The sequence below is a fragment of the Panonychus citri genome, unplaced genomic scaffold (genome assembly GCF_014898815.1).
Source record: "Panonychus citri isolate SS breed McGregor unplaced genomic scaffold, ASM1489881v1 Contig00106, whole genome shotgun sequence".
Taxonomy (NCBI): Eukaryota; Metazoa; Arthropoda; class Arachnida; order Trombidiformes; family Tetranychidae; genus Panonychus; species Panonychus citri.
This window is the reverse complement of record NW_026515511.1, coordinates 17,976-45,241: the sequence shown is the minus strand read 5'-3', so window position 1 is coordinate 45,241 and position 27,266 is coordinate 17,976. Positions and strand designations below refer to the sequence as shown.

Here is a 27,266-nt window from a genome sequence, read left to right as displayed (position 1 = left end):
GCAGAAGATACTTTTATATCCTAATTTACCATGAATTATAATAAAATACCATTTTCATCTCTGTAATTAAACTACTATAGTATCCCTATGAGTTTTTCCATGTTAATTTGATTGTGATCGAAGCGCCCTCAATTTTGCTCAATTGATTTTTGCGCAGGTGTCATTTGCTCAGTTGACTTATTGCTCACCAGTCTTTTGCTCAGCTGATACCAGATCCATCGAAAGATAAAACTTTCAATGCTCATCCTTTTCATCCTCACGATTTCCTATGAGTTTAACTTTAATCAAGTTTCTTTGGGTATCACTGTTATCATATTGAAGAGATTTGAACTGTTAACAAGTTAGATCAAATCTAATCCACTAGATAATAAATTAATTATCTAGCGACCAATTGTCAAGATAAAGTGGACAATTTGTTAGATTGATTAACCAATTTGTAAAATGAATCAACGAAATTGATTTAGAACTTGAATTTCATGTAATGATGATGAGGTAAACCGAAGGACCAAAAAAAGGTTAATGATGTTACTTATTGTCATAAGAATAATGAATATGTCGGTGATATGGAACTTTTTTCGAGCTTATTCTGAGTCGATGCTATTTTCAGGGGTGAATGAATCACCCTGGAGAAATAATATCATCATGAACATTATATTCTCAGTTGATTATTGAATTTTATCATGAATTCAACTCAACACTAAACCGTTAAAGATGACAATTTATACTTAGAGTGAACAAAGTTTTTTCTGTTATCACTTTTTAAATGATTAATTTGTGAGAAAAAAAATCGTTACAATTACAATTCAGTTAATCTAACTACTGACTTTAAATCAGTCAATTTTCACCATTAACTCAATGAAAATGTTCAACAATCAATAAAAAAATAAGTTAAATCCATTACAATGTCACCGATAATCAAAGTTGAATTGTTCAATGTTTTCAATAATAAACAATCAAATTGATTTGATTAATTGTTTCTGCGTCATTGTTACTCACGTTTGGATACAATCAATAGATATTTGTGCTCATTTAATTGGTTAATTGTGTGACCAACTTTTAATTGTGAGCTTCATTGTTATTCATTGACATCATTTAATTTAGAAACAATTTACAATCAATAAAAGTTAAGGTAACTATTGATTTTCAATGATAATTAATTTTTAATCAAACTTTTGTGATGAACAGTTATCATTAATGTCATCAGTGAATATAATCAATTTCATTATTAATTACGATCAACTTAATTATCGATCAATAAAATATTTTTTTACTCATCGATAGATGAAAGTGATTAATTAATGAAATTACTCTTCGACTTATATAATTAACATGAGTGAATTATACAGAATTTAATGAATATCAGTAACAAGAAATTCTATCCCTCTATTTCCCTGAATATCCATGTAGTTATCAAGATAATTAGGGTGTCTGGAGGTGCGGAAAAAACTCCCTGGGCGAACGATATAAAGTTCCTATTGATTTTGACAGCGATCAGAAAGAGAGTGGGGGAATATATTGTAATAAGGCGAAAAGATATATTAATATAAAGGAACATGAAGAAACCTTGGAACAACGTATTTGTAATTAGAAAAATTCTGAACATACTGAGCAGAACTCTATGAAAATATTCACCAGATTATTATTATTTCCATGATTAAAGTAATATTAATTATAACTTGAATCTTTTTTCCTCCTCACATGAAACCGACTCTTGAAAAAAAAGGGATTATTGAAGAGGCAATTCAACAACAAAGTAAAAGATATTATCATCATCATGCATCATGGTGATTCCAACAAAGGCAGAAAATAATAACAGTTGATTCATTATGATAATATTCATTAGATTGGAAACATTTTGACAGATTTTAATGGCTACACGTGTAGATTTATGTTGCAAATAATTAACTAAATGCTGATGATTAATATTCAATAGAAAGTTAATCAATGAACAGAAAATACTGCTGATAACTGAGCTTTATTTTCACCTTGCAGAGTTTTGATCATAATGAAATATTATTCAGAACACGTTGTTCAGAATCCTTGAATGTTATGTATGACATGAGGAAAACAGGGGAGACTATGAATTTCAAAGTTTTCAAAGTCAATCCCAAGTCAGCATTTTCCTCAGCATTCACAGGTAATCAAATTGCTCAGGTAGTTCAAGTGAACCTCATGAAAAGATTTCTGTATCAGGGTGGTTTCAATATTTATAGAGATTTTTATTTCTCATCAAGTTGTTGAAAAAGTAAATTCTGTTCTCAAGAATGTCAAGTGATAATAATAATTTCATATTAAAGTCTTTTACCTGATAATATTTGTCACTGTCCTTACTTGTGAATAACGGTAAAGACAAATGAACAAAGTCTCATGAAAATATTCATGTTATCTAATATTTTTTTTTCTTCACATTCTATCCTCTTATTATTTTATTTGTTCTGTGTTCTTTTTTTTATCGTTTCTGTTTCTTTTACGAAATTAGATTTTGTTACTTGAATTTCTGATCATCTATCAATTGCATTAGTGCAGATTCTGGTGTTAAGGCTCATATATTTTGCCCCATGAAAACCAATTTCAACTGATATTTTCATGAGAGATAAATAAACATTGAATTGAAAATTTAGAGAAAACAGAAAAAAAATATCAAAATAATGTTATTTTCCCTTGTTAGATATAAATTGTAGCAATTCCTTTATCGTTCCCTAAATTGTAACAGTTTAAATCTTATTATCATGATAAGTTCATCTAGGATAAATTCAGCAATATAATATTTTGCATCACTTTAGCATCAATTGATTACTTTATCATAAATATGGCAGCAAAAATGATTGAATAAAAGTTCATGTAACTCTAGGCTGGATGCTAATAGATATTACATGATAGCAAATATGGAGACTGAAATTTCAAAAAAGTTCTGACGATAATCTGTATATGGTGTAAATGGTATTCCCTTGACTCAATAGTCAATTTTAATCCATTTATTAATTATCTCGGTTTCTCTACATGGAAAAGGTTGAACTTTTCTCGAGAAATTTGTTGATTGTAATGGTTTTTATACTAATAAATTTATTAGCAACAATTTAATATCAACTGACCAAACAATAATTGTTGATAACAATAAGATAAACTTTTATTTTCACACTCACAACTCAATCCATGGACAGATTATGTTTACTTTGATTCTGGTTGATGACCAGTTTATAGATTGACAATATTGTGATGATAAAATTGATTGATTATTCAATGTACATTCAAGTATAAAAGGGAATCATCATCATGTCAACTGAATATGATGATACATCATCATCATGGAATGAAGGTAAAGAAGATGATATGAAGAGACACTCAGAGAAAGATGGTTATTATTATTAATATATATGAAAAATAGAGTCACCATTGAATTCCCATGTAGTTTTCAAGTCTCACTCTTTTGGTTTTGATCACAAATCTGTTCATCATTAAAGATTGATCATCATGATGATTTGAGAAAACTATTAACAGAGACACAGAAAAACATACAAACAAAAAGAGGATGAGTAGTACATCTAATATGTATTAGCGATATTACTAGAATAACAATTATCCCTCAATGATTCCCATGATATTTTTCACCGAATTTTTCAAATAATCTGTTTTCTTTTGTTTCCTTTTTCTCTTGTTTGTTCATATACTTAGAACAATGACAATAAATCATTTCGAATCCTCCAACTTACAAGTTTCTCTTTTACATCTATTCTCATGTACTAATATCTTCCGATAGAAGTAACCAAATGCTAAGAATTTTTCTATTGAGACCTTAGGTATTCCATTAGGTGATTCTCAGTATACAACATGATAACATTATCTTTTTAAAGTTATTTTTTGTTCACAGTGAAAATAAAACCTTAACCTAGCATTTTATTATCTAACAAATATGAGAAATTTCATCTCAGTGTCAGATTTAGATAATAATAACTCGGTAAATACAAGACATCCTTTCAGAAGCAACATGAGATAAACTTACAGAATTCTCAGTTTTTTTTTCTATTCTTTATAATATAAGAAAAGTTGATGAAATTCTTCATTTTTTTTTCTTCCCCCCTGAGAACAAAAAAGTTCAATCCAATTGATATTCACATAAATAATATTGTCTCGTATTTATATTGATTCTGATTACAATCAATTGATGTGTTGCAAACTTTTCATCACTTCATCTCAATACTTTTCAATCAAAGTCAACTTGATAACTATCATGATCATTATTGAAATTCAATTGATAACAACAATTGATTGGGAAAATTATATTCATCGTTAACCATTCAATAAATTACCGTTCAAATTACCATGAATACAGATAATCATCAATGGTAATCTGATGAAAAATGTATTCCTGAAACATGATATGTGAAAATGAATGAAAAAAAAAGTAAACATCCCTTTTGGATAATAATTGGATTAAACTAATCATGTAAATTGAAAATAATGATAATACTGTCAAGCTGAATTAACTTTATCCAATGATTTATGTTATAAATTGTATTTGATTTGAACAATAATGATAATTGAAATTATTTGATTGATTGTTACCTACAATTTGTTGTCAACCAATTTTATTTATTATAAGATGATGATGATAATTTGATAGATTATCATTTCTGTTCACATTGTTGTTGATTGGGTAATAAAAAATACAACTGAATCAACTTAATTAACAGTTACAATGACAACACAATCAAAATGAGATTATTGAAAAATTGGTGAAAAAAAAGTCAAACAAATTGTCAGATTAACTGTTGTTCATTGTGACAATTTATCTTGATGATTATTATCAGTTGATTAACTCTGATCAACTTTAACTTTTCAAGTATAAATTGTGACAGTTTTAAAAACTTGACAATCTTGACCTTAATCAAACTAATTGCAACTTTCTGTTTCTAATTTGATTGACATGTTAATCTAATCATGTTACTCTTGATGTCTATGTTAAATTGTGATAACAATTTAGCTGTAGCCTTTAAAAAGTTATTCAGATTAATAGATTTAATTTGCTACCTCAAATCAAATACTTTAATCATGTTAACTCAATCTAATTGTTGAATTAAATTGAATCAACATCAAATGAATGGCTAATTGTTGTTGAAACTTTTTCTAATACTTTTTTTTCTGGATTCAAATCATTGCAATTAGATGATAATGACCAGAAAATCTGAAAATAAATCAGCGATTTTTGAACCTTCTCATTTCATGACTTATCGTTTTATCATGAAATCCATCATGTGTTAGATTTTGAGTCTTTTTAGCAATTTCTCTTGCTTTTGTATCAACTGAATCAATTGATTGTTACTAATCAATGGCGATTAATCTAAAAAAGATTGTTTATCTTGTTGAAACTTTTCCTTAATTGACTCGAGGAAAAACAAACAATTTAGATCTTATCACCACCATGATAGTGAGAATTCAATGAGAATGAACTTTTCAATGTTGTGAGAAAAGTTGACTGAAAAAACTTTTTAAGATAAATGAAGTGAGGAAAATTTTTGTCACCATATTAAAAATAACTTGACCATAACTTAAACCATTGACCATTGGGTCATTGTCACCCTTGGACAGTTAGTTCACATCTATTCGAGGTGATGGAAGGAAAAAGAATAACGAAAAACCAAATTGTCAAAGAATTTTTCTTTTATTATAAATGAGCTTTTTTCCTTTCTAAAATTCAGCCAATTCAAACATTTAAACAGGAAATTTAGGTTATCATGATGAAAGAGAAAGCAAATTATGAAACTCATCAATTGTCTGTGACATTTCATGATAATCGCGAGGTGACACATCAATTTAAACACAATGTTTCAACTCATTTATTGATAATTCATTTCCTTAACCAGGAATTGATTGAGTTAAGGATAAAAGCACCATTAACTTTATCAGGTTAACTTTTTATCACTACAATTATTGTATGAGTGATGAAATTTGGGTGTTGCAATTTGCTTAGACAACAATTTTATCGTCAACAATAATTGTCATAATTTAGTAAATTGATTGCCTATCAAGAAAACTAAGTGAGTGCTATCGAGTTAACATTGTTATTAACATTAGATGATATTTTAATAACTCATTTTATCACCATGATCATTACCCATTTTCTTTCACTCATGATAAATGATCCCATGAATTGTCACCATAATCAACTATCAGTGTTTTCAACACTTCATCTCCCAGTTTAACTTTATTTCCAACTAGTATCATACTAAATAATTGCCATGGGATCATGAGCTTCTTTTTTTATCATGGTGAATTCTATCTCAGCTATTAGGTAAGTTGAAGAACATAAATTTTATTCATATGTTAACCTTTGACTTATCTTTTATTTAAAGACACGAGGACATTTCTCATCATTATTTTCACCATGATGATGAAATGAAATCTTGTTACAGAATCCGAGAGATAATCGTTACTTGGTGAAAGAGGAAAAACTTTGGAAACAAAAGTGGAACATTGTTGTTATTTTTGAATGTTCATGAGAGAGTAAATAGATTCAGGGTGATATTTACTCCGAGTAGTATCATGAAAGAAACAATAACAACAAGAAAAGTACACCGAATTCATCATTCAGATTATATTGTTGACATTTTTTTTGCTCTTTCTCTCTTTTAGTATTCAGATAAACAAAACAAAAACGAAGAATAAAAAATAATAGAATTGCAAAGGATTCTTCTATTAGCTACTTCCACTCTCCACCCTGGTTATTTCCATGAGTTCTGAAGATGAGCATGAAAATAATATAAACAACAATATCAAACATGAGACTGAATGATAACAATAATGATCAACTAAGTAATCATACAAATAATGATAATAATCTTAACTTTTTCCAAGTGTGAAAATAACTTTTTGACATTACCTTTAACTAACAAGCATGAATATTATCAATTGTTGTTATTAGTTGATTGTTGACTGCTTATTGAAAGCATTCTTATCAGGATTACCCTGAGATACATGAATATAATCATGGGGTTTTTACTTGGATAACAATTTGTTCAAACACTTTATGTATATATATAACCGTAATTGATGAGACAATTACTCAGTTTTCTTACAATTAATATGCATTAACACTCAAACGAAACATTGAATGGATGGAAAGACAAAAAAAATTTGTTCCAATTCATGAGGATAATAATAGTCTTTCAGAATTATTCAGGGCATAGGCTTTTCTTATTGTTTACATCATTATGTTTAATCTCTGAGAGAGGGTCAGGGGATGAATTCAATTTTCTTATTGAACATTTACTATTATTTATTGAAGTATAAATATTCATATTTACTGAACTTTTCAGTTTTTCGCTTCACTCTTAGTTCAATTTATATTCTGCATCATTGCATGTGGATTGTTCATCTGATTATTATGATTCACAATTTTCCTGTAGTTCTCATATTTCAATTAACTTTTCGTTAACAGTACATAATTACAATTGTTAACCATTAATAAGATCCTGAAGTTTTATCATGAGTAAACAATATACTATGAATAAACATCTAATAGTAACATGAGAAAGTTTCATTCAACTAAAGGTAAACAAAATTTCAGCTTAATAACTTATCAGCTAATTTTATATTTGTCATTTAATTTTGATATTCAATATTCAAAAAAAAATGTCAATACTTTAATTATAATCTTCATTACAATGAACCAGGAATTACACAATATCATTACTTCATGAAGATTACAAGTACATAAAATGTAAATACATAAAAAAAAATCAACTAAAAAGTTCATTAATATTCAATGAACTAATATAATCATGAATGGTTTGATTCATGATGTTTAGCATGAAACAATTACAGTTGAAACAATCATTACAAATTAATCATTTTCAACTTGAATCAAATGAATAATTGAAATTTTCAAGCAAAAGTCAGAATTGATTGAGCAATCACGAACAATCAAATGATTAGAGTGGATATAAATTGTATCTTTCCTAAATTGGCCTTTAATTGTTCACAACAATTAAAAGTACAATAAAGATTATCAATCAACCTTAGAGTCAACATCTTAAGGCAAAATATTATTACTTTTTTTACTCCTCAAATGCTACAAAATGATAATAATAATAATAATAACAAGATAATATTAATATGTAATAACCTGAATTGCCTCAGGGCAGAAACATTATTAGTTGAATTGTCAGTTGATTAACTGATAAATTTTTACTTGGATTAACTTTATCAATCCACTTTCATTTCATCCTTCCCAGTTAGTTTAATATTATCAAGAGTATGATAATGTTGTTATAAGTTAATTAGTCAACTGATTAGTCTAATAGTATATATATATAATTACTTATTTAATTATTGACCAATTTATTGTTCAAAATGTATTAATATACTTGATTAGTGATAATTATTAATCTAATTTGCTTTTTGCTAGTTCATTAATTATTTTGTATCAACTCAATTAGCTTTATAAATGTAATATTAACATTTAATTGTGATTAACTACTACAAATTACTGGAAGCGATAACATGGTTTCTACCTGGAGATGATGATGATTAGATAATTATATTAGATGATAGTTTATAAATTAAGATTGAACATTTCAGGTAAATTGTGATTAGATGAATGTGATAACAAAGGTTACAAGGATGAGATTCTATTATTATCTTAATTGAAATATGAATTCAATCACAATTTAACCAGGAAACAAATTCCCTGAGATGAGAATCTGTTTTCAAGAAAGAGAGGGAGAGATAAATTAAGTTTTATGAGATTTTCATGATGTAAGAACTGAACTCTAACTAAGAATCATTTGAGCTCGTTAAGGTTTTCTTGAGATCTTGTCAACTAAGATGCTTGTGATTCTCAGACTATCAAATTGAAATTACTGAGTAATCATCATTTTCATGGTAGTTACAAAGTCTTTGTTTCATGAATTTTACATTTTTATGAGTTTTACAAGCCTAATAAGATGATGACTTTAAATTGAATCATCATTCAAATGAGATTTTGACTATAATGATGATGATATTTAATAAATTAGAACCTCAAATAGTTTCATGATACTTGTAAAATGAATATCATGTAAGAGAGTAAAACTGTTCATTGTAAAGGTTAAGTCGATTGAGAGGAAAAAAGTTTTCTTTCCCATCATCAGCTCGAACCCCTTTTCTCATAACTCATATTGAGATTTAACAAATTCCCTGAAAACTCATGGTTCAGAAACTTTCATCAATTTCTCTGAATTAGCTTCTTGCTCATGTTACCATCTTGTTCTTGAAGTTTCATCATATTTTTCCATCTCAGTTCGTATACATGTACTATGATAATCTGCTTTGTATTTTGTACGAAAAAATCATTTCCATGGTAATATGTATACAGAATTTTCATCTTTTTCATCTTCCTTTTTCTTTGTTGTCTTCCTTTATATGAATACAAACGAGAATCAATAGGATGATCATGATGTGATTTGATGAATTCAAACGGATGCAATCAATTTAAATTGAATTAAGCCGTAGACAGGTAAAGAAGCTCAGAATCTTTAGATCTATGGGATTACGATATTGAAGATGCGCGATTTTTTATTCGTTGATGGCAAATTAATATAATATAATTACTTTTTTTTTCATCTAATATTTTCAGCATTTTCCAATCGGATTAAAGTAAACCCTGTGATTGTGAAATGGATGAAATGTTAATATAATGGAATAAATATTCAATTCAATCAACAATTAAACTAATCAGCAGTAAGTCAAGGGGTATAAGTCATCATGAGAGTTGAACCTTGGGTTGAATTTTATTTTTATGGTGTTTTATTAACATCAATGTGCCTGTTTGGTATATCGGCTAATACAGTGACACTTTTCATCTTGAATGCTTTCAATGAGATGAGACGTCAACCCATCAACGTTTATTTGACTGTACTCGCAATCTACGACAATGGAGTATTGATTAACGCTCTTCTCATGCTCGGAATACCAGCATTGGTGACAAACACCAAACAGAATCCAAGTGATTATCTTCCATCCATGGTGTTCCCATCAATCGATTCGTTATCTTTTCCAGTGAGTGGCCCACCGGAAACAGTATCAGATTCTTCATCTGTACATATGATTAAAACATCGCCTTCATCATCATCATCATCATCTTTTTATACCTCATCGTTATTACCTTTATCATCTTCTACACCTTTGTCTTCCTCTTCATCATCTCGATACCTTGTTGAATCGAAAAGTTTTTTCAAAAATGATGATAATCATCCATTGATTGTTGATGATTCAGTTAACTCAATTAAAAGTAACAATGGTGATATAAATCTCAATGGTTCTTATGATTATCCTAATACTTTTGGAGCAATCATTGACTCTCATTTTAATTTATCCACCTCAACGATAGCCAACAGATCAATTTTAAATCTAATTAGACCAACATCTTGGTTACCAAATGGTTTAATTGACTCTAATTCAGTAGCATCATCACCATTACCGTTATCGATAATTGATTCTTTGAGTGATTATTATCATCCAGATAATCTTGCATCGTCATCTTTATCTGGTGAGAATCATCAGCATCAACATCAATATTATCCAACAATATCATCACTCTCAGTTTCAAGTGAAAACCCAGATCAATATTTCCCAATTCACCCTGCACCCAATCAATACACCGAAGTACCCGATGATCCACTTCCCTATTATGTGACCATCGTTTATCCAATGGCTTTGATTGCCCAAACAGGATCAATATGGACAACATGTTTGATCACCGCTGAAAGATACTTTGCCGTGTGTCACCCTTTTCGTATACGAACATTTTCCAATCGAAATCGAGCCATTTGGGCGGTAATTTTTCTCTCAGTTGGAGCTTTTCTGTACAATATTCCTCGATTCTTAGAAATAGAAGTTTTCACAACCCCTGAGGGCAGTCAATCAGTTCGTAAAACTGCACTTCGACAAAATCGTCTCTATTATTGGTTATATTATATCTGTCTTAATCTCGCTCTTCTCTACATTATCCCACTCTCCCTGTTAACCGCTCTTAACACCGAGATATACAAAGCCATTCGTAGAGCCTCACGAAATCGAGCCACCCTGACAAACCAAGAGGAAACGGAACTAAACATCGCCTCTATGTTGGTACTTTTAGTGTCCATTTTTATAGCCTGTAATGCACCCGCTTTCGTTGTCAATTGTATGGAGTTTTTTAATGCCCCAGGATACGAATTGGCGGTAATTTTCAGTAATCTACTTGTTTGCCTCAATTCATCAATCAATTTCGTCATCTATTGTATATTTGGTAAAAAGTTTCGCAAAAAATTGGGTCAAGTTTTTCATTGCTCAAAAATGGCTCAATCAGATAGACTGACCAACACCAATACCTGTCAGGCAAGATTAAATAACAATATGAATCTTAATTCAGTTGCTATCACCAATGTAAACAATAATACAATTAATATTAATAATAACAATTTAAACCTAACCACTGACAATACAAATAATAACAATAATAACAATATCGATACCAATTCAATGCACTCAATTAACGAAACTTATGTTTGATTTTTGAACAAAATTAGAATCAAATTTAAAACAATAACAGAATTATTATTCTATTGGTAATTATGTTTCAAGTTAATCAATTTAAATTGTATCATTAAAATGTATTATCAAAGGAAACGATTCCAATCGTAATGATTAATTAAAAGTTTTTAATTGTAACACAAAATTGTGTAATATTATTAATATGAAAGGCTGAAAATTTGATAATATATTTATGGTTAGTTAACAGGGAAGTTTTTTTTTGCAAATTATGATGGATTAATTAGCTTAACAATTAATTTGTACAATAATTATGGATAAGAATAGCTGAGAATGATTAATAGACGATAATAAGTGGTGAAAACTAATTAGTGATCAAATTAATAGCTGTAATCATATTAACCAATAGATACAATAATGGATTTGATAACGATGAGGGGGGGAAAAGTTCAATTGGGAATCTTAATTGTTATTCATTTCACCATGATGATGATCATGATGATCATGATGATAACTCAAGGGATATGCAATGAATAGGTAGATGATGAGATTAAAGAAAATTCCATTGAGAATTGAAGGAAATTCAGGTTGGGAAATTTTCACCATGAAAAAGTTTTTCTTTTCTTCATGAAACGATCAAAGAATAGCAAGAAAAAGGTTAAGATGAACAAGTTCCCAGAACTTTAATCTTAATCTTCATCATTTTTTTTTCTTCGTCTATTTATCATCTAAAGTGTTTTCCGTTAACAGAATAACATAAATGAAGTTTCATGATGATTTTTTTTTCTCTTTGTTCATTTGGTGAAATTCACACTCATTGAGCATCGAGATAATCAAATCTCCGATGGGTTAAGTGTCTTTATCCTCATCTTCATTGACTTGATCATTGTTCATTGATCATCATCGTTGATTTATCTCCTCACTGATTAGGATTAAATTAATTTTAATCATACATAATTTGGTGGAGATAAATAATCCATGGAAAAACAATCATCACCATGATGATAATGATGGTTAACATTAATGATGAAATGAGAAACATCATCTTCATTTACCTTATAATCATTACACTAATCAAGTTAATGATCCTTAAAGAGGAATCAACAATATAATAAAAGGTTGATTTGATTGTTATTTAATGTTTCTGATTAATCATTATTTAATGTAAATCAATTGATCCCTATTGCTATTTACTTTAATATAATTGATTTTGTTATTAAAACCTCAGATTTAAATCACCGGCATCTAAAGACTTAATCATCATCTTTAGTTAATCCAAATGAATTAATCTTTGTATCTTGATAATTATCGTAGGAATGAACCTTTCCTTTAATCATTAAGCTTGATGATTAAGGTTAATTTGAAGGTTAATAGTTACGACAATCAATCTAAACAAGTTGACAATCAGTACGAAGTCGTATGACTTATTAATAGTCTTGTTGATAAACTACAACACTGGAAAAAACTAATTACACAATTATCATGAAGAAACAATTAACCATTTGAAAAACAGTCCATTAATGTTTACAATTGTTGATTAATTGAAGTTTATCAGTTGATTGGTTTAATAATAATAATGTTTACTTGATTATGGAAAATTTTCAAGCCAAACACAACGAACCATCATAAAGCTGATTACAAATGAAAAGAAATCACAATTTGGACAATTGTTGTTATTGGAATGATTCAGTTTGGTATAATAAAAGGTAAACAGAAAATCAATGATTCCAATCATGTTGATAATGATGATGATGATCAAGTTAATGATAATAGGGATCACCCAAGGGATTTGTATTAAAAGATTTGATAGTGTATTAATCCTGTTAATGTAAGATAAATACATAGACGACACAGAGATTGATGAGGAAAGAAAAAACCAAAACTAGTTGTTTAACCAACGAGCAAATAATGATGATATTATTGTGAAAATAACGGTAAAAAAAGGTAAACAAGATGAAGATTGTTATGATTGTGACAATTGGAGTAGCAAATCTGTAAAGACAAAAGGAAGATAAGATTAGTATTTGTATGATTAAGACGAAGATATTTAAACCATATATTGATTGATTGCGATTAAAGAGAAACGATCAAGAGCAAATATACATTAGTGAGAGAGAGAGAGAGAGAGAGATACAATTAAGAGATAATTGTAAGTATAAATGGTGATGATCGATTGTTAATCAAGTTTCTTTTTCTCTTTGTATTTTAAAAGTTAATTGTTCTAAATTGACACTCTTGTTGAAATTAATTTAATATACAAATTTAACCTTAAAACGTTGATGTTAATTTAATTATTTCTTTTTCTCTTTATTAATCTTTCAAGTCCCTAATCAATTTAATGAGTTAATTTTCTTTACCTTTTCAGTTGATTGTCTTTAATACCTTTTTCTTGTTGCTTCTCAGACTCTTGCATCTCATTACCTTTCTAATTAATTGAAATTAACTAATTATATTAGGTCATTTTCTTTAATTGAGTTGTGATAATTACTAGAAATTTAATTATAATGAAAGTATTTACCCTCTTGTCCTCTGTTTGTGGTTATTATGCAAGGTCAACATTTATTATCACCATTAGTTTAATCATCATTAACCTTTTAATCAATGGCGATGATATTTTCGTTAACGGCTTATCCTCATCACCATTAACCTCACCCGGAGCTGGTTCAAGTCATCAAGAATTGTTGTCATCATCATTACCATCACCATCACCAGTTTTGGATGAGACAATTGATTCAACCATATTAGAATCGTCAATTAACCGTCGCCACATTAGAGATGAAACAAGAATTGACTCTAATTTAAATCAAGCTTTATACAATCGCCAACAGATTAACCAAAGCAAGGTAATTATCACCATAAATGAATTTAAATGATCACAAAATTAATTGTTCTCATTGTTTTCATTCCGATTCAATTGATTCTCAACGAAGACTGAAAATATTGGTAAAATTAAATTCTTAATGGAAGTTGGTAAATTAAAACAAATTGAACGAACTGGTTGGATTCTAAATAAGATACACTCACCTGAACGAATCGCTGGTCATATGTATCGAATGGCCATCATACCCTTACTCGTATTGTCCACCAGCAATACAACCAAAGTTGATCTTAATAAAGTAATTAAATTATCTCTGGTCCATGATATTGCCGAATGCATCGTTGGTGATTTTACTCCGTACGACGACATATCACCCGAAGAGAAACATCGACTGGAAGAGAATGCCGTCCAATACCTGAGTAAGTGAATGAAGAAAATCAGAACAATTAAAAAATCGATTTAATTGAGAAAAAATTGAATTGAAAAAAAAGCGCAACAATCAATCAATCCAACGGTTTAATCTTCACCTTGACTGAATGAAAAGCAAAATCCCGATTGTTTAATTACGAATCGTAATTTACTAATTTAATTTTCTTTTCTTCTTTCTCTTAACAATCAACTTGAACAATTTACTTTTTCTTGAGTCAATTATAATTGTTACCAGAATTTACCAATCACCTTGATATTGAATTGCTTAAGTTGGTTGATCTCTTTCAATAAGATTTAATCAAGTCGGTTAAATGTTGGAAGATGTTAATTGTGTTAATCAATCATTTCCATTACAAAAGAAAACGTTGAATTGTTAATATGTAACAACTGATAATTGAATTAGTTAATTGGTAGATAAACATTTCTGATTTACTGATCTTCAATTGTCCAGTTTCTTTTGATTATACAATTAATTTGATCTCAAAGTGATATTAATCTTGAGTAATTGTAGACAATTAGTCAAACAATTGATTGGCTCTTTGATTAATAGTCATAGTCTTTAATCATTTAACTTTAATTACGGTCTTTTCACAATTAACTTATGATTGTTAGATGAGTTTTTTCACTAAAATCAATTGTTGACAATTTCCTATTAATCTAAATCCAATCGATTGGAAAAAGTTAATTGCTATTGAAAAGTAATAACTTAAAACTTTATCTTGATTAAGAGACTTGATTAATTAATTTCATGTAACACTAGAGGTAATTAAGTTAATCCAGCTTCATGATTTACAATTGTTGAGATTTTGACAGATCTCAAGAAAGTTAAAGGATTGATAATTAAATTTTCTCAACATAATCAAAGAAACAATTAGATTAATCAAGCCTTTTACCAATTTGAAATGTTTCATCAAGTTAATTGTTCAACTGATTGAATTTAGGTGATGAGAGTATTAATTGTATCTATTAATTAGGTATTAATTGTTAATACTCAAGAAAATCGATAAAGAAAATCTATTAATACAATCTAGTAGATAGCGAAATGAATAAGTAGCTACAGTCTCAAGTTTTTAATCATTACCTTGATCCAACAATTAGCTAATCCGATTGATTGTAACCCTTTGATCAAATAAGATGGTTAATCATTTTAGATCAATGAGATTAACTTTCTCTCTCTCTCTCTCTCTCTCTCTTCTCTTTACAGGTTCTTTATTACCATCAACGGTAACCGATAATTTCCTCTCATTATATTCAGAATATGAAGAGCAATTAACAGCCGAAGCACAATTAACGAAAGAACTTGATCGATTTGATTTAGTTCTTCAAGCCTTCGAATATGAGAAAATAGAATATAAAAGAACCGGAATTCTACCAGGACTGGGCGAATTTTTCGATTTCGAAAGGATATTATCTTATATTCGGAATCAAGAATTGAAAGAAATGATCGGACAAATACTTCACATGAGATCTGAATTCTTGGCAAATGCTTGCGTTCAAACATGTAATCAAGACGGAAGTCCACCAAAGGCGAACCCTTCCGGTTCTACCTCAACCTCATCCTCACCTCTCTCTTCATCTTCATCTTCCTCCAAAAAGGAGCCCAAGAAGCCAATCAATAGCAAAGAAAAACGGAAAACTACAAAAAAGAGTGAAAATAGTGATCTTTAATTACTCCAACTAATTAACTTTAATTCTTGTATAATCATAATACCTTTTTATCGTCCTAACGATATAAAATTATCCCACCACCACCGCGATTTCACCCACCCTGATCCCTTATTTTATCATCAATCTTTATAAACGATTAAATGATTTATTGTATTTTAATTAACTTTGATTATTTGTCATTACCAATTAACGTGAATGTTAATTGAATGTTGATTAATTGAGATCAATAATTTTCACTTAAATCCTTTGTTGATTTAAGTCTTGATCAACAATTGTTATCAGCGATAAGTTTAATTGCGATTAATTTGTTTAATAGTTTTCTTAATCAGTGATAATGGTTTAATCCCGTTTATAGCTGATTTAATTACTTATAAATGTTTGTATTAATTTTCATTATTGATATTGAAAATCAATTGTGACCAATTTTGATTAGTAAATTATTTTTAAAGCCTCAAGCAAAACAATTTAATTGTCTCTTTTTTGGTGAAAAACAAAATTGATCATTAATTTGATTGTTGTTTCAATTTCTCATTCAATTTAAAGGGAGTGCAGAGTTAATTGTACCATATCAATCACGGTGATTGGACTAATTATAGAAACATAAGAAAATTAACTCTAATTATTGTAATCATTTTACGCTTATTTTCATTTAGTTTGTTACGTGTTTAACTTTCCTAAATGATTTAAGAACTACAAATACGCGGGATTAGTTAATTTGATAGCGAATGAAATTAATATAATGATCGGTAACGAGAAGAAAAAAAAACTAAATTGTAATTTCTATTCAGTCATTGATCTTTCATTTGGAACCGAATGAGATTCAATCAACATGGAGAAAGTTTCAATTGTTTGTGCCAAAGTTTCAATAATAATCATGTTATTAACCATGGGTAAGTTTTCACTTTGATTGTTTTAATTGAGAGGAAATAAAGTTAATTGTTCATCTTAAAAGATCATCAAGTTCCATCAATTTCTATGAAAGTGATGATCAGCTAATCAATTGGAATGAAATTTTCTTTTTCTTTTTCGATTCCTTTTCCATTAACAGTTTCGTGTGAATATTGTGAAAATATTCTGTGTAAAAATAACAACGACGATTATTGTGTCCACGCCTGTAGTGAATATGGTTGCGATTATGAGGCTGCGAAGTGCATTGAACATGCGAAATTCAGTTTCAAGTTTTCGTTCATCGATCGAGCGGGTTTCTGTATGTGTCGACCAACAATCGCCTCTGGATCGTATATTTTACAAAGTATGTTGAGGGGATACAATTGATTGGAAATTCAAATTAATCAACAATTAACAACAATCATTTTTTCTCGTCTACTGTTACCAAGTTAACAGGAAAATATCAACAAATTATCTTTGTACAATTTAAATCATCATGTCCCTTTTATTGCGAGATATAAGGAAACTCTCAACAATTAAAAGGGTTCAATAAATCATCAATTCTACATGATGTCATTTATTTTGTTGGTTAATTAATGAGTCGAATAAATTGTTAATCCATTCGAATTTTTCATTCATTTTTATCAATTCCATTTTCTGATTCAAGTTGTTGATTCGGTTAAAGACAAAAGATGCTAGTGATTTTCTTTCACTTTTGAATCTTCATCATCATCGAGTTAATTATCTTTTTAAAATCATCGATTTTCATTATTGTGAATTGATCCAATTGAATTTTATCCATTTATCATCATCATCTTTTCTGTTTCCAATTAATTAACTGGTGAAAAAATATTCTTCTGGTTAAGGAGAAACAATTAGTTAAACATGACATCGATTTGGGAAATGAGTGATGAAGATTTTGTGAAAGTAAAATCGATTCGTGATTCATTTGACAAGGAATATCAGGAAAATTGTGATTTGTACGAAAAAGATGATTACACCAGAGTGATGGAGAATGATTATCTTGTCTGGAGATATTTAGATGAGAAGGATGGAAAAGCAGATGAAGCAATTAAGATGTTGGTTCGATCAATGAGATGGAGAAAACAAGTTGGTGTCAATTCGATCAAAGAGACTGATTTTCCAAAGGAATTCTTTCGAATTGGTGCCAATCATATGTACGTTAAAGATAAAAAAGGTATGATCACCTATTATTCTCGACTTTGTGTTCCACCGGTGCCCAAAGAGTTTATGCCTCTCATGACACGTCTTTGTATCTTTGGTTTGGAGATGATTGATCGGATCGCACTTTCAACACGAATGAAGTTCGGTTTGATTTATGATTGTCGTAATCCGGCCGTGACTGCCATGGATATGTCTTCATTAAGAGAAACCATGTCATTCATCCAGGGTAATTATCCATCGTCCGTTGGTTATGTGGCCTATTATGAGATGCCAGTGGTTCTCAAGGCTGTTTACCGAATGGTTAGAACCTTTACTCCTCCCAAGATTCGAGAATTGGTCATTTTTGTCAATCGAAACAATATCGATGATCTTATTGGGTTAGAAAATGTTCCCGAATATATGAATGGAACTTGTGATGTCCCTTATTTCGCGGATATGGACCAATGTCCATCCTTGGAGGAAGTAGCTGCCAGAGAAGGAATTGATCAGGAGGCGGTTAACGAATTTTACCATGTTTATGCTGAATATTTGGACGAATACCAAAGGAAACGCGATGAAAGAGAAAAGGCTGAAGCAGATGAACTCGCTGATCCACAATCGGCATCAACCTATTTATAAGAACGGAAAAAGAATTTCAAATCAGCTGTTGCTCTAATCCATTTGGTATCAATTAACAAACACTCTTAAAGGGATTTATAAGCCATTAATCTCTTGTTCTTCTTATACATCATTACACAAACAGAAAATCAATTTTTTCCTTTTACTTGTTTCTTTCTTTTTCTATCTCTCTTTCGACTAATTAACTAGTCAGTAGAAAAGTACTTAAGCTAAACATGTTGAAAATTAACCAAAATTAACAATTAATAAAAAAAGACAAAAATAAACATTAAATCAAATTGAATCAAATGAAATTTGTCTGAAAATTTGCAACATAAACAAAACCAAAATCAAATGAGATACTTACAGTTTACAGCGGACCGGCAAAATTGTTGGTTCTTCACTAGCATTTCTTAAATAATTCTTAATAGCTAATTACTTGAACAATCAAATAAACAAATCAAATAATAATAAACTAATTAATTAATTAAAGAAATTGGTTAAACTTTTACTCTTTCGTTATTTAAGCTCATTGACTTTTCCAAGAAAATTTAAAATTTGAAATTTTACTTCTATAAACTAACTCACCCTATTGTCGAATATTGGAACTGAATTTTGCAGAGCCAAATTTAAATTAAATTCTTTTTCTTTTCTCAATCAAATTGTCGCAATTAAAATTTGGAATTAATTATTTGTTTTTATTTATTCAATTTATTCAAAATTAATTAAAGAATTTGATTTTGGTTTTCTTTTCTCTTCTTTAATCTCTAAGCAAGGTAACTTTTAGATGGTTGTTTTTCTAAATTTTTTCTCTTCTTGAATTTGAATTATCATTTCGCTCATTTAATTTAACAATTAACTTTACTGGTGAAATTAACAATTCCATTGGTAAAACAATCAATTTAAAACAAAACAATTTTCTCTCTTTATCAATCTTTGTTTTCATTATAAATAATATTAATTTATTCTGGGAAATTCCCACAATTAATATAATTAATTTAAAATCTTTTTCTTATATTATTATGATTACGTTGTTAGTAAATTATACTTTCAACTAATCATCAAGTTAAACAGTTGTAAGAGAAATGAGATTGTTAATGAAGATGATTAAAGTGAAAGACAAAACAAAATCAAATCATTATAATCAAAATGATTAACAACAGATTAAGAGAAAAGGTTAAAATTACATCATCGATATTAAATCAACAAGTAACAATTAAAGAAAAAAAGTAAATTTAATGTTAATTGTAAATCAGTTGGTTGGTAACAAGAAACGAGGTAATAATTTGCTATCAAGTGATTCAGATAATATAATCCAATAAATCGAGCAATTAAATGAACGATTAACTTTAATTATCTTAAATCAATTTATGTATTCATAAAGAAATAGTTTGAGACAATCAAAGTGTTACAATCAATCACCAATTAGAAAGATGAAATTAATATTCAACTAACAATCAATTTCTAATGTTAATCATCCTAATAAACTATTAACAGATAATTTGTTATAATCATTTTCCGAAAGTGACCTTTACTTTGATGTGGTCAATCAAAGTTATCATCAAGTCCACAGTTTAATTTGATGATTAAATAAAGAATCAAAAAAGTTTTTCTAATTTAAAAAGTTGAACAGTTCGCGACAATAACAGTTATATCCTATTCACCTGATATAATAACGGAATTAACTGAAATTGGAAAAGTAATTGTAAACAATTAAATCTAGGGAGGGAATCTATTGAATCTCGTTACTTTGATTTATACATTGATGAGAAATAAATAATAATAGTGAAGGATGAAGATGATAAATCCTTAAGGTAAGATTATGATGATGAAGATGAAGATGAAGATGAAGATGATGATGTTTACTAATCTATGTGTAAATAACATTGCCATTGATTGTTTACCTAACAAAGGTCACGATTCAAGTCTAAGCCACTTGGGTCAATATAAAGATGAGGATGAAAAATTGAATAAAGATTAAGATGAAGTTAAGGTGTAAGATGATTGGAAGATAAGTAGAGATGAAGATGATGAAAATGTAAATTAAAGATGAAAAGGAAAAGAGAGAGAAAAATTTTCGTTTCAAAAATTTCTCTACCTAAGGTTACCTGTAAGAGAGATTAACTCTGAACCTCTAATTATAATTATCAATGAATTGTAAAGAGAGAGAGAGAGAACAAGGAAGATACAAAATGACTCTCTCTCTCTCTCTCTCTCTCTCTCTCACTTTTATCTTCCATCATCATCCTCATCTTCACCAATAGTTAATCAAGTTCATGTTCAGATGAGGCCACCGTTAGGATTTTAACTTCATCTTCAACTAATTTCTTAATCAAATTGCTCCTTTAATTCATCAACATGTATTTCTCATCATTCGTTTAATTTTTTTCTCTTCATTTTATTTTTATCATTACGATGTTGATAATTATCTCAATTTCCATTTAATATCATTAGTTTAACTTTTTTTTTCTGATTGAATTATTGCTCAGAATTTTTATTTCTTTACTTCAGAATCTAATTCAATGTCTCAAGGGTAAAATCTGAATGATGGAAAATCTTAAATCATCAGAAATTATTTACTAATCTAATTAACATGGGAAAATATCAATAATTTGACAAAAGTTTCTGTCAAACTTAATTGTTACTCTTGAACACAAGCTAATTAACTCAACAATCGTTGATTACTATTGACAAAGGTATTTTAACAGTAATTAATTTAATTGTATAAAAATAATTTTCCTCTTATTATTAAATTGATTGTTTAAAAATCATTAACTTATTTCAACTATTAAGTTAAAATAAATTAAGGTTCAATTTGCTAATTACCTTTAATCCTGATTAACTGATTAAGATTTCATTAAATTAACATAATCTCATTAAACTAATCAGTTAATTATTATAGATAAAAATTAAAGAAAAAAAAACTTCCAATTAATACAGAATAAGTTGAAAAAAAAAAGATGATCAATTAAATTGTTTAAAATTAACTAATCTTGTGGTAATAATTAAATCAACATTGATTGTTAGATATAAAACTTAAATTGCTAATCAGCGTTAATATAACAATTAAACTGGACCCAGGGTACGAAAGTAACAAAAGTTATCAATTGATTATCTTGAATGCTAATCAACTAATTTATATACACAATTAAGCAAATCAAACAATGAGACTGATTTGAAAATGCTCTTGAAAACTTAACCAAATTTAAAATAAAGTTAATCAAGTAAACACAAACACAATTAGAGTAACAAATTACCCAATTTACCTGAATGGAAAGCAAAGTAAAAGAAAAACAATAAAGTAAAAGGTGAATGAAAATCAAATTAAATGAAATTAAATTACAATAACGATGATCAGAACCATAATAATAATAACGACTAATCAGAAATCAAAGTTTATTATTAAGTAAAACGCAATTTAATGAAAATGCTTGAGGTCAGTTCGGGTGTTGACATTACCTAATGGTTCCTTCATCAGAAATCATCATTCTCATCTTCGTCTTTTTTTCTTAACTTTAATTTCTCAGAGCTTTTCATCTTCATCTTCATCATCCTCTCTCTTTCTATCTTAATGATCATCTTTCAAACTGAAATTAATTATATCTCAAAAAGCAGCATAAGATTTGTTACCATTTGAAAAGGGCAAATATAATAAGTATTATAAGGTAACATATAAAACGGGATCAAATGATTGATTTTACCTTAGAACGGCCTGAAGCGGTTCTAAGACGTCCTAAGGAAAAAGTTATGACTTTAAGGCAAGTCAAGTGTTTTTTTCTTCTTCTCTTCTTAATTTTCTCTTCAATATCTTCTTAAGATTCTGTTCATCATCATTATCATCATCAACGGCATCAACATCATCATTTCTCTCTCTCTCTCTCTCTCTCTCTGATAACCATTACATGTCCCAGGCTGCATCAATCGGATTACGAGAAACTAAATATCTCTCTCTCTCTCTCTCTCTCTCTCTCTCTCTCTCTCTCTCTCTCTCTTGATAGTTAATGAGAGAAAGAGAGAAAGAAAGAGATAAAATTGATTCACATAAATAATATTATTTGCAATCATAATCATCGTTAATAGTTAGTTGGTTGATTAGTTGATTATATGCATTGATTGTTGCGAACATGCAACAAGTTTGAGTTTTTCAATTTTTTTTCTCTCAAATGTTTGAAAAAACTTTTCCTTGGTAATTTGTTGTTGACCGTTGACAATTTTTCTGATTACAATTTTGATCTGTAACTTTGATTATCAAGTCCAATAGTTTCAATAATTATGCTAATTGTTGGTTGATTGTGTGTGTATGTGAGTGTGTAAATTTGTCTATCAACTGTCATGTTAATTTGCTCTTGCTCATTGTAATCGTCGCTGATTGTTGGTCGATCATTAATTGTGTTACTTTACTTTGTTATGGTAAAAAGAAAAGTAAAAAAATTTTCCTCTCATTGTAACAATTTATAAATTCACTTTGATTAGATTAAATTAAAAGTTAAATATAATTTGTTCTGATTTAACCTTCCAACTATTCAAATTGTTATTAGTTAACTTTACAGCCACTTTACTATTGATTGGTCAAACTAAATTAACTCTTTATACATCAATCTCATCAGAATCAACATAAGGTTAATTGTTAATCAAGAAATGCAATTAAATCCTATTGAGATTTGATTAATAACACAATGCAATTAAATTGCAATAACCTTAATCATTGGAAAGTTTAAAAAAAGGTTCAGTTTAAAAAAAATGATCAAAAAAATCAGAAAAGGTTAACCAACAATTAACATTTTAATATAATAATCAGGTATATATATTATGTATTAGCAAACAATTAAGGTGTAACTATTAAATAACAGCAACAAAAATCAATAATAATAATAAATTGAAACCCAATCAAGTGATTGTAATTACAGAAATGATTAAGATTAATCAGAAACAATCAGAGGTATTGAAAGAAATGAACTTTTTTCGTTGAGCCAAAATTTAACTTGATTGAAACAAAAGCTTTTCATCAATTTAATCATAACCTTGGCAATTTAATTGAAATCAAATCAACAACAATAACAACATGAAGGTATTAAAGCAAATTAACAATTACAATCAAGAAAAAAAGTTAAATACTTTCACCACCTAAAGTATTGAGCCAATTTCTAGGATATAACAATATGACAAAGGTAATTTGAAGATTGACTTTTTTTCTTGTGGTTTTATCATCATCATCATCATTGGATTATGATGAATGTGATGATGATGGAGAGGATGATGATGATGATGATGATGATGATGATGATAAAGAAGATATTAACAAAGGCCTTTGTAAGAAAAGGTTACAATCAAAACGCAATCGTAACACAATGGAAACCATAATAAGAGAGAAACTTTTCTATGGAAAGACTTTTCCTTTTCTCCATGACCAATGGTCAGTACTGTTTATTATCATCAAAATTTACAGTAAATTGTAAATCGTTTTATCTTCATCTTCATCCTAATCATCATCATCATCTTAATCATTATCATTTGTTAACAATGATTGTAAGATGCACTCAACACAATTGCATATCCATGAATATTGGTAAAGCTTAAATTGCCTACACATTGAAATTCAATTGCAATTCAATTGTAATTGTAAAAGTTATTTCTTTGTCTTTTTTTACTTAACTGCTTATTGTTTGATAATTTAACATAAACTAAACAACAATCAACTAAATATTAACAAACCAATGTAAATAAGGTGTAAGAGTCACTGACTTTTCATCCTCATCTTCAGGTAAATGTTATTATACCTTTAATGTTTAATCATCATTATAATCATCATCATCAAGGGTTAGAGGTAATCAGAAAATCAGCAAGATAATCATGATTAAGAAAATGAATTATAATCTAACAATAGATTAACCAAGAAAATGGAAAAATATGAAAAACAATTAACTTACTTGTTAGAGTAAAATCAGTTTAATTGTTGGTCCAATTGATCGTAAATTGATTCTATTTAAATTCACAATTGCAATGTAATCATTCATGCTGTTTAAATGGAACTTGATTGTAATAATAAAAATACAAATTAAGATTCTGTCTATAATTGTTAGTTATAACCGTTGTTGTTAATTGTGATTGTTAATCATAATATTGATAATACATGTAATATTTAAATTGAATAGATTTACCTGAATAACTGTCAACTACCTGTGAATGTTTTTCATCATCATCATCATCATCTTATGTTTACATTAACTATTAGCTAACAATTGAATAAACTTTATGATTACAATGTAATTATACAAATCTTATTGCATTTCTTTCATTGTTGTTTAACATTAATTGCAATTGATTTATTGATAATTAAAGTGCAAAATCATAATCAACTCTCAAGTTTCTTCCTCTTTGTTAATTGATGATCAAATATTCACAATAAATTGTAATGTCTTTTCATTGATTAATATCACCAACTGATCATCATTCATTGTCCTCATCTTCATCTTCATCTTCATCTTCATCTTAACCAATAATGATGATAGATTTTCATTAACTTATTGGAACTTATTGATTTGATTCTCGTAGATTCTTTGTAATTGTTGATACCAATTGTAAATTAGATTTGATTTTGCAAATTATCAACCATTAATGATGATGATTAGGATGATGTAAGTGTAAGGGGTTTATTATATTTATGATATTTTTTTTTCTGCACGCAAAAAGTTTGATGATTTTTTGTTTTCTTCTTAATTTTTTGGTAAGGAAATTGAAAAATAGAAGATTAATGTTTCAGAATCACCTGAGGCCATTTATATATGTTCATGATGATGATAATGAGACTGAGAGGAAGATGATGTTTGTGTGTGTGTTTTTTTTTTCGTGTAATTTCAAATTAAATGGAAAGAGATTAGATTTGATTGTTTGTTTGAATTTGATGAGAGAAATGATGTTAATGGTGATTAAAAGATTCACAAGAAATCAAATCAATTATCATCTAATTTACTACGTTGAGTTTAATCAATGTTAATGATGAAGATGATGAAGATGATGGGGGTGATATTGATCAACCTGTTGGATGAAAAAGTAAAGATGATTAAGGATCAAGTGGATGAAGATGATTAGAATGATAGAGAAAGAGAGAGAGAGAGAAACAAAATGGAATAATAATAATTTGAATAGAGAAGAAAAAATTCTGATGAAGATGAAATTTCTTTTGTGTTGTCGTTGTTCCTGTTTGTTGATGAAGATGATGAAAAGTTTTTCTTTTTTTTCTCTCTCTCTCACCTTCATTGAAGAAAAAAAAATGTATTAGACAACCCGAGACCAGAACCAGGGGGTTGGGAAGATAAAAAGATGATGAAAGTGAATATAAGAAAAAAGAAGCTCAGGTTGGCGAAAGAACCAGAAAATTAAAGGGACTCTCAGGTTTTCACCTCAGGCAAAAGAAGAAGAAGATAAATAGACAGGTAAATAGAAAGAGAAGAAGAAATTTTGGTAGAGAGAATAAGAGAGAAAGAGAGAAACAAAGAGGGAAGGAGAAAGTTCCAAGACAAAGACGAAGAAGAAGAAGATGATGATGATGATGAAGAAGGTTCTTCAGGTCTTTCTTTTTCTCTTCTTTACCTGTTGAAGAAAAAAAAAGAGACAGAGTAACAACGATAAGATGAGAATAAGAAATGCGAATGAGTGATGATGATGATAGAAAAAAAAGAGAGAGAAAAAGAAAGTACCTTAGAGGTTGGATCTTTGGTCGAAGAGAGAGAAAAAGAAAGAGAAGATGTTCATGCGCTTTCTTAATAAGAAAATCTCTTAAGAAAATGAAAGATGATAAACGAAAGAGAAAGAAAGAGAAAAAGATAGAAATGATTTTCATGTTTCGCTCCTTTTAGGAGGCGTCGTTTTTAAAATGGACTCAACGTTGGAATAGTAAATAACTCAACCCGCCTTGAGAGTCTCTACTAAGGCGTTTATGTTTTTCCTCTTCTTCATTATCTTAAGAGAAAAAAGATTTTCCTTCAAACGTAAGGGGAGGATGCAGTTTATCATCATCATCGTAGGTAAGAAGAGAGAGAGAGAGAGAAGACAGAGACCGAAGAGAGTAAAACAAAAAATCTCTTTCTACCTTTTCCCTTCATTATTATTTCCTTCTTTCTACTTTCTTTTTTCTCTCTTCTCTGTCTACATTTCTCTCTTTCTCTCTCAGGTT

At 28.7% G+C, this 27,266-nt stretch overlaps 3 protein-coding genes across 3 annotated transcripts; all 3 read left to right on the top strand.

The window, feature by feature from the left end:
• The first annotated feature begins 686 nt into the window (after window positions 1-686).
• On the top strand, window positions 687-11,698 carry LOC128389260 (uncharacterized). Its single transcript, XM_053348801.1, has 2 exons — window positions 687-1,129; window positions 9,614-11,698. The coding sequence occupies exon 2, from the start codon at window positions 9,742-9,744 to the stop codon at window positions 11,527-11,529; it is 1,788 nt and encodes a 595-aa protein (XP_053204776.1). The 5' UTR covers window positions 687-1,129; window positions 9,614-9,741; the 3' UTR covers window positions 11,530-11,698.
• Window positions 11,699-13,680: 1,982 nt separating this feature from the next.
• On the top strand, window positions 13,681-16,582 carry LOC128389238 (5'-deoxynucleotidase HDDC2-like). Its single transcript, XM_053348782.1, has 3 exons — window positions 13,681-14,351; window positions 14,439-14,745; window positions 15,960-16,582. The coding sequence occupies exons 1-3, from the start codon at window positions 14,013-14,015 to the stop codon at window positions 16,421-16,423; spliced, it is 1,110 nt and encodes a 369-aa protein (XP_053204757.1). The 5' UTR covers window positions 13,681-14,012; the 3' UTR covers window positions 16,424-16,582.
• A 1,398-nt stretch (window positions 16,583-17,980) lies between these two features.
• LOC128389237 (uncharacterized) lies at window positions 17,981-19,387 on the top strand. Its single transcript, XM_053348780.1, has one exon. It carries the CDS (start codon window positions 18,197-18,199, stop codon window positions 19,112-19,114), a length of 918 nt encoding a protein of 305 aa, XP_053204755.1. The 5' UTR covers window positions 17,981-18,196; the 3' UTR covers window positions 19,115-19,387.
• The last annotated feature ends 7,879 nt before the right edge of the window (window positions 19,388-27,266 follow it).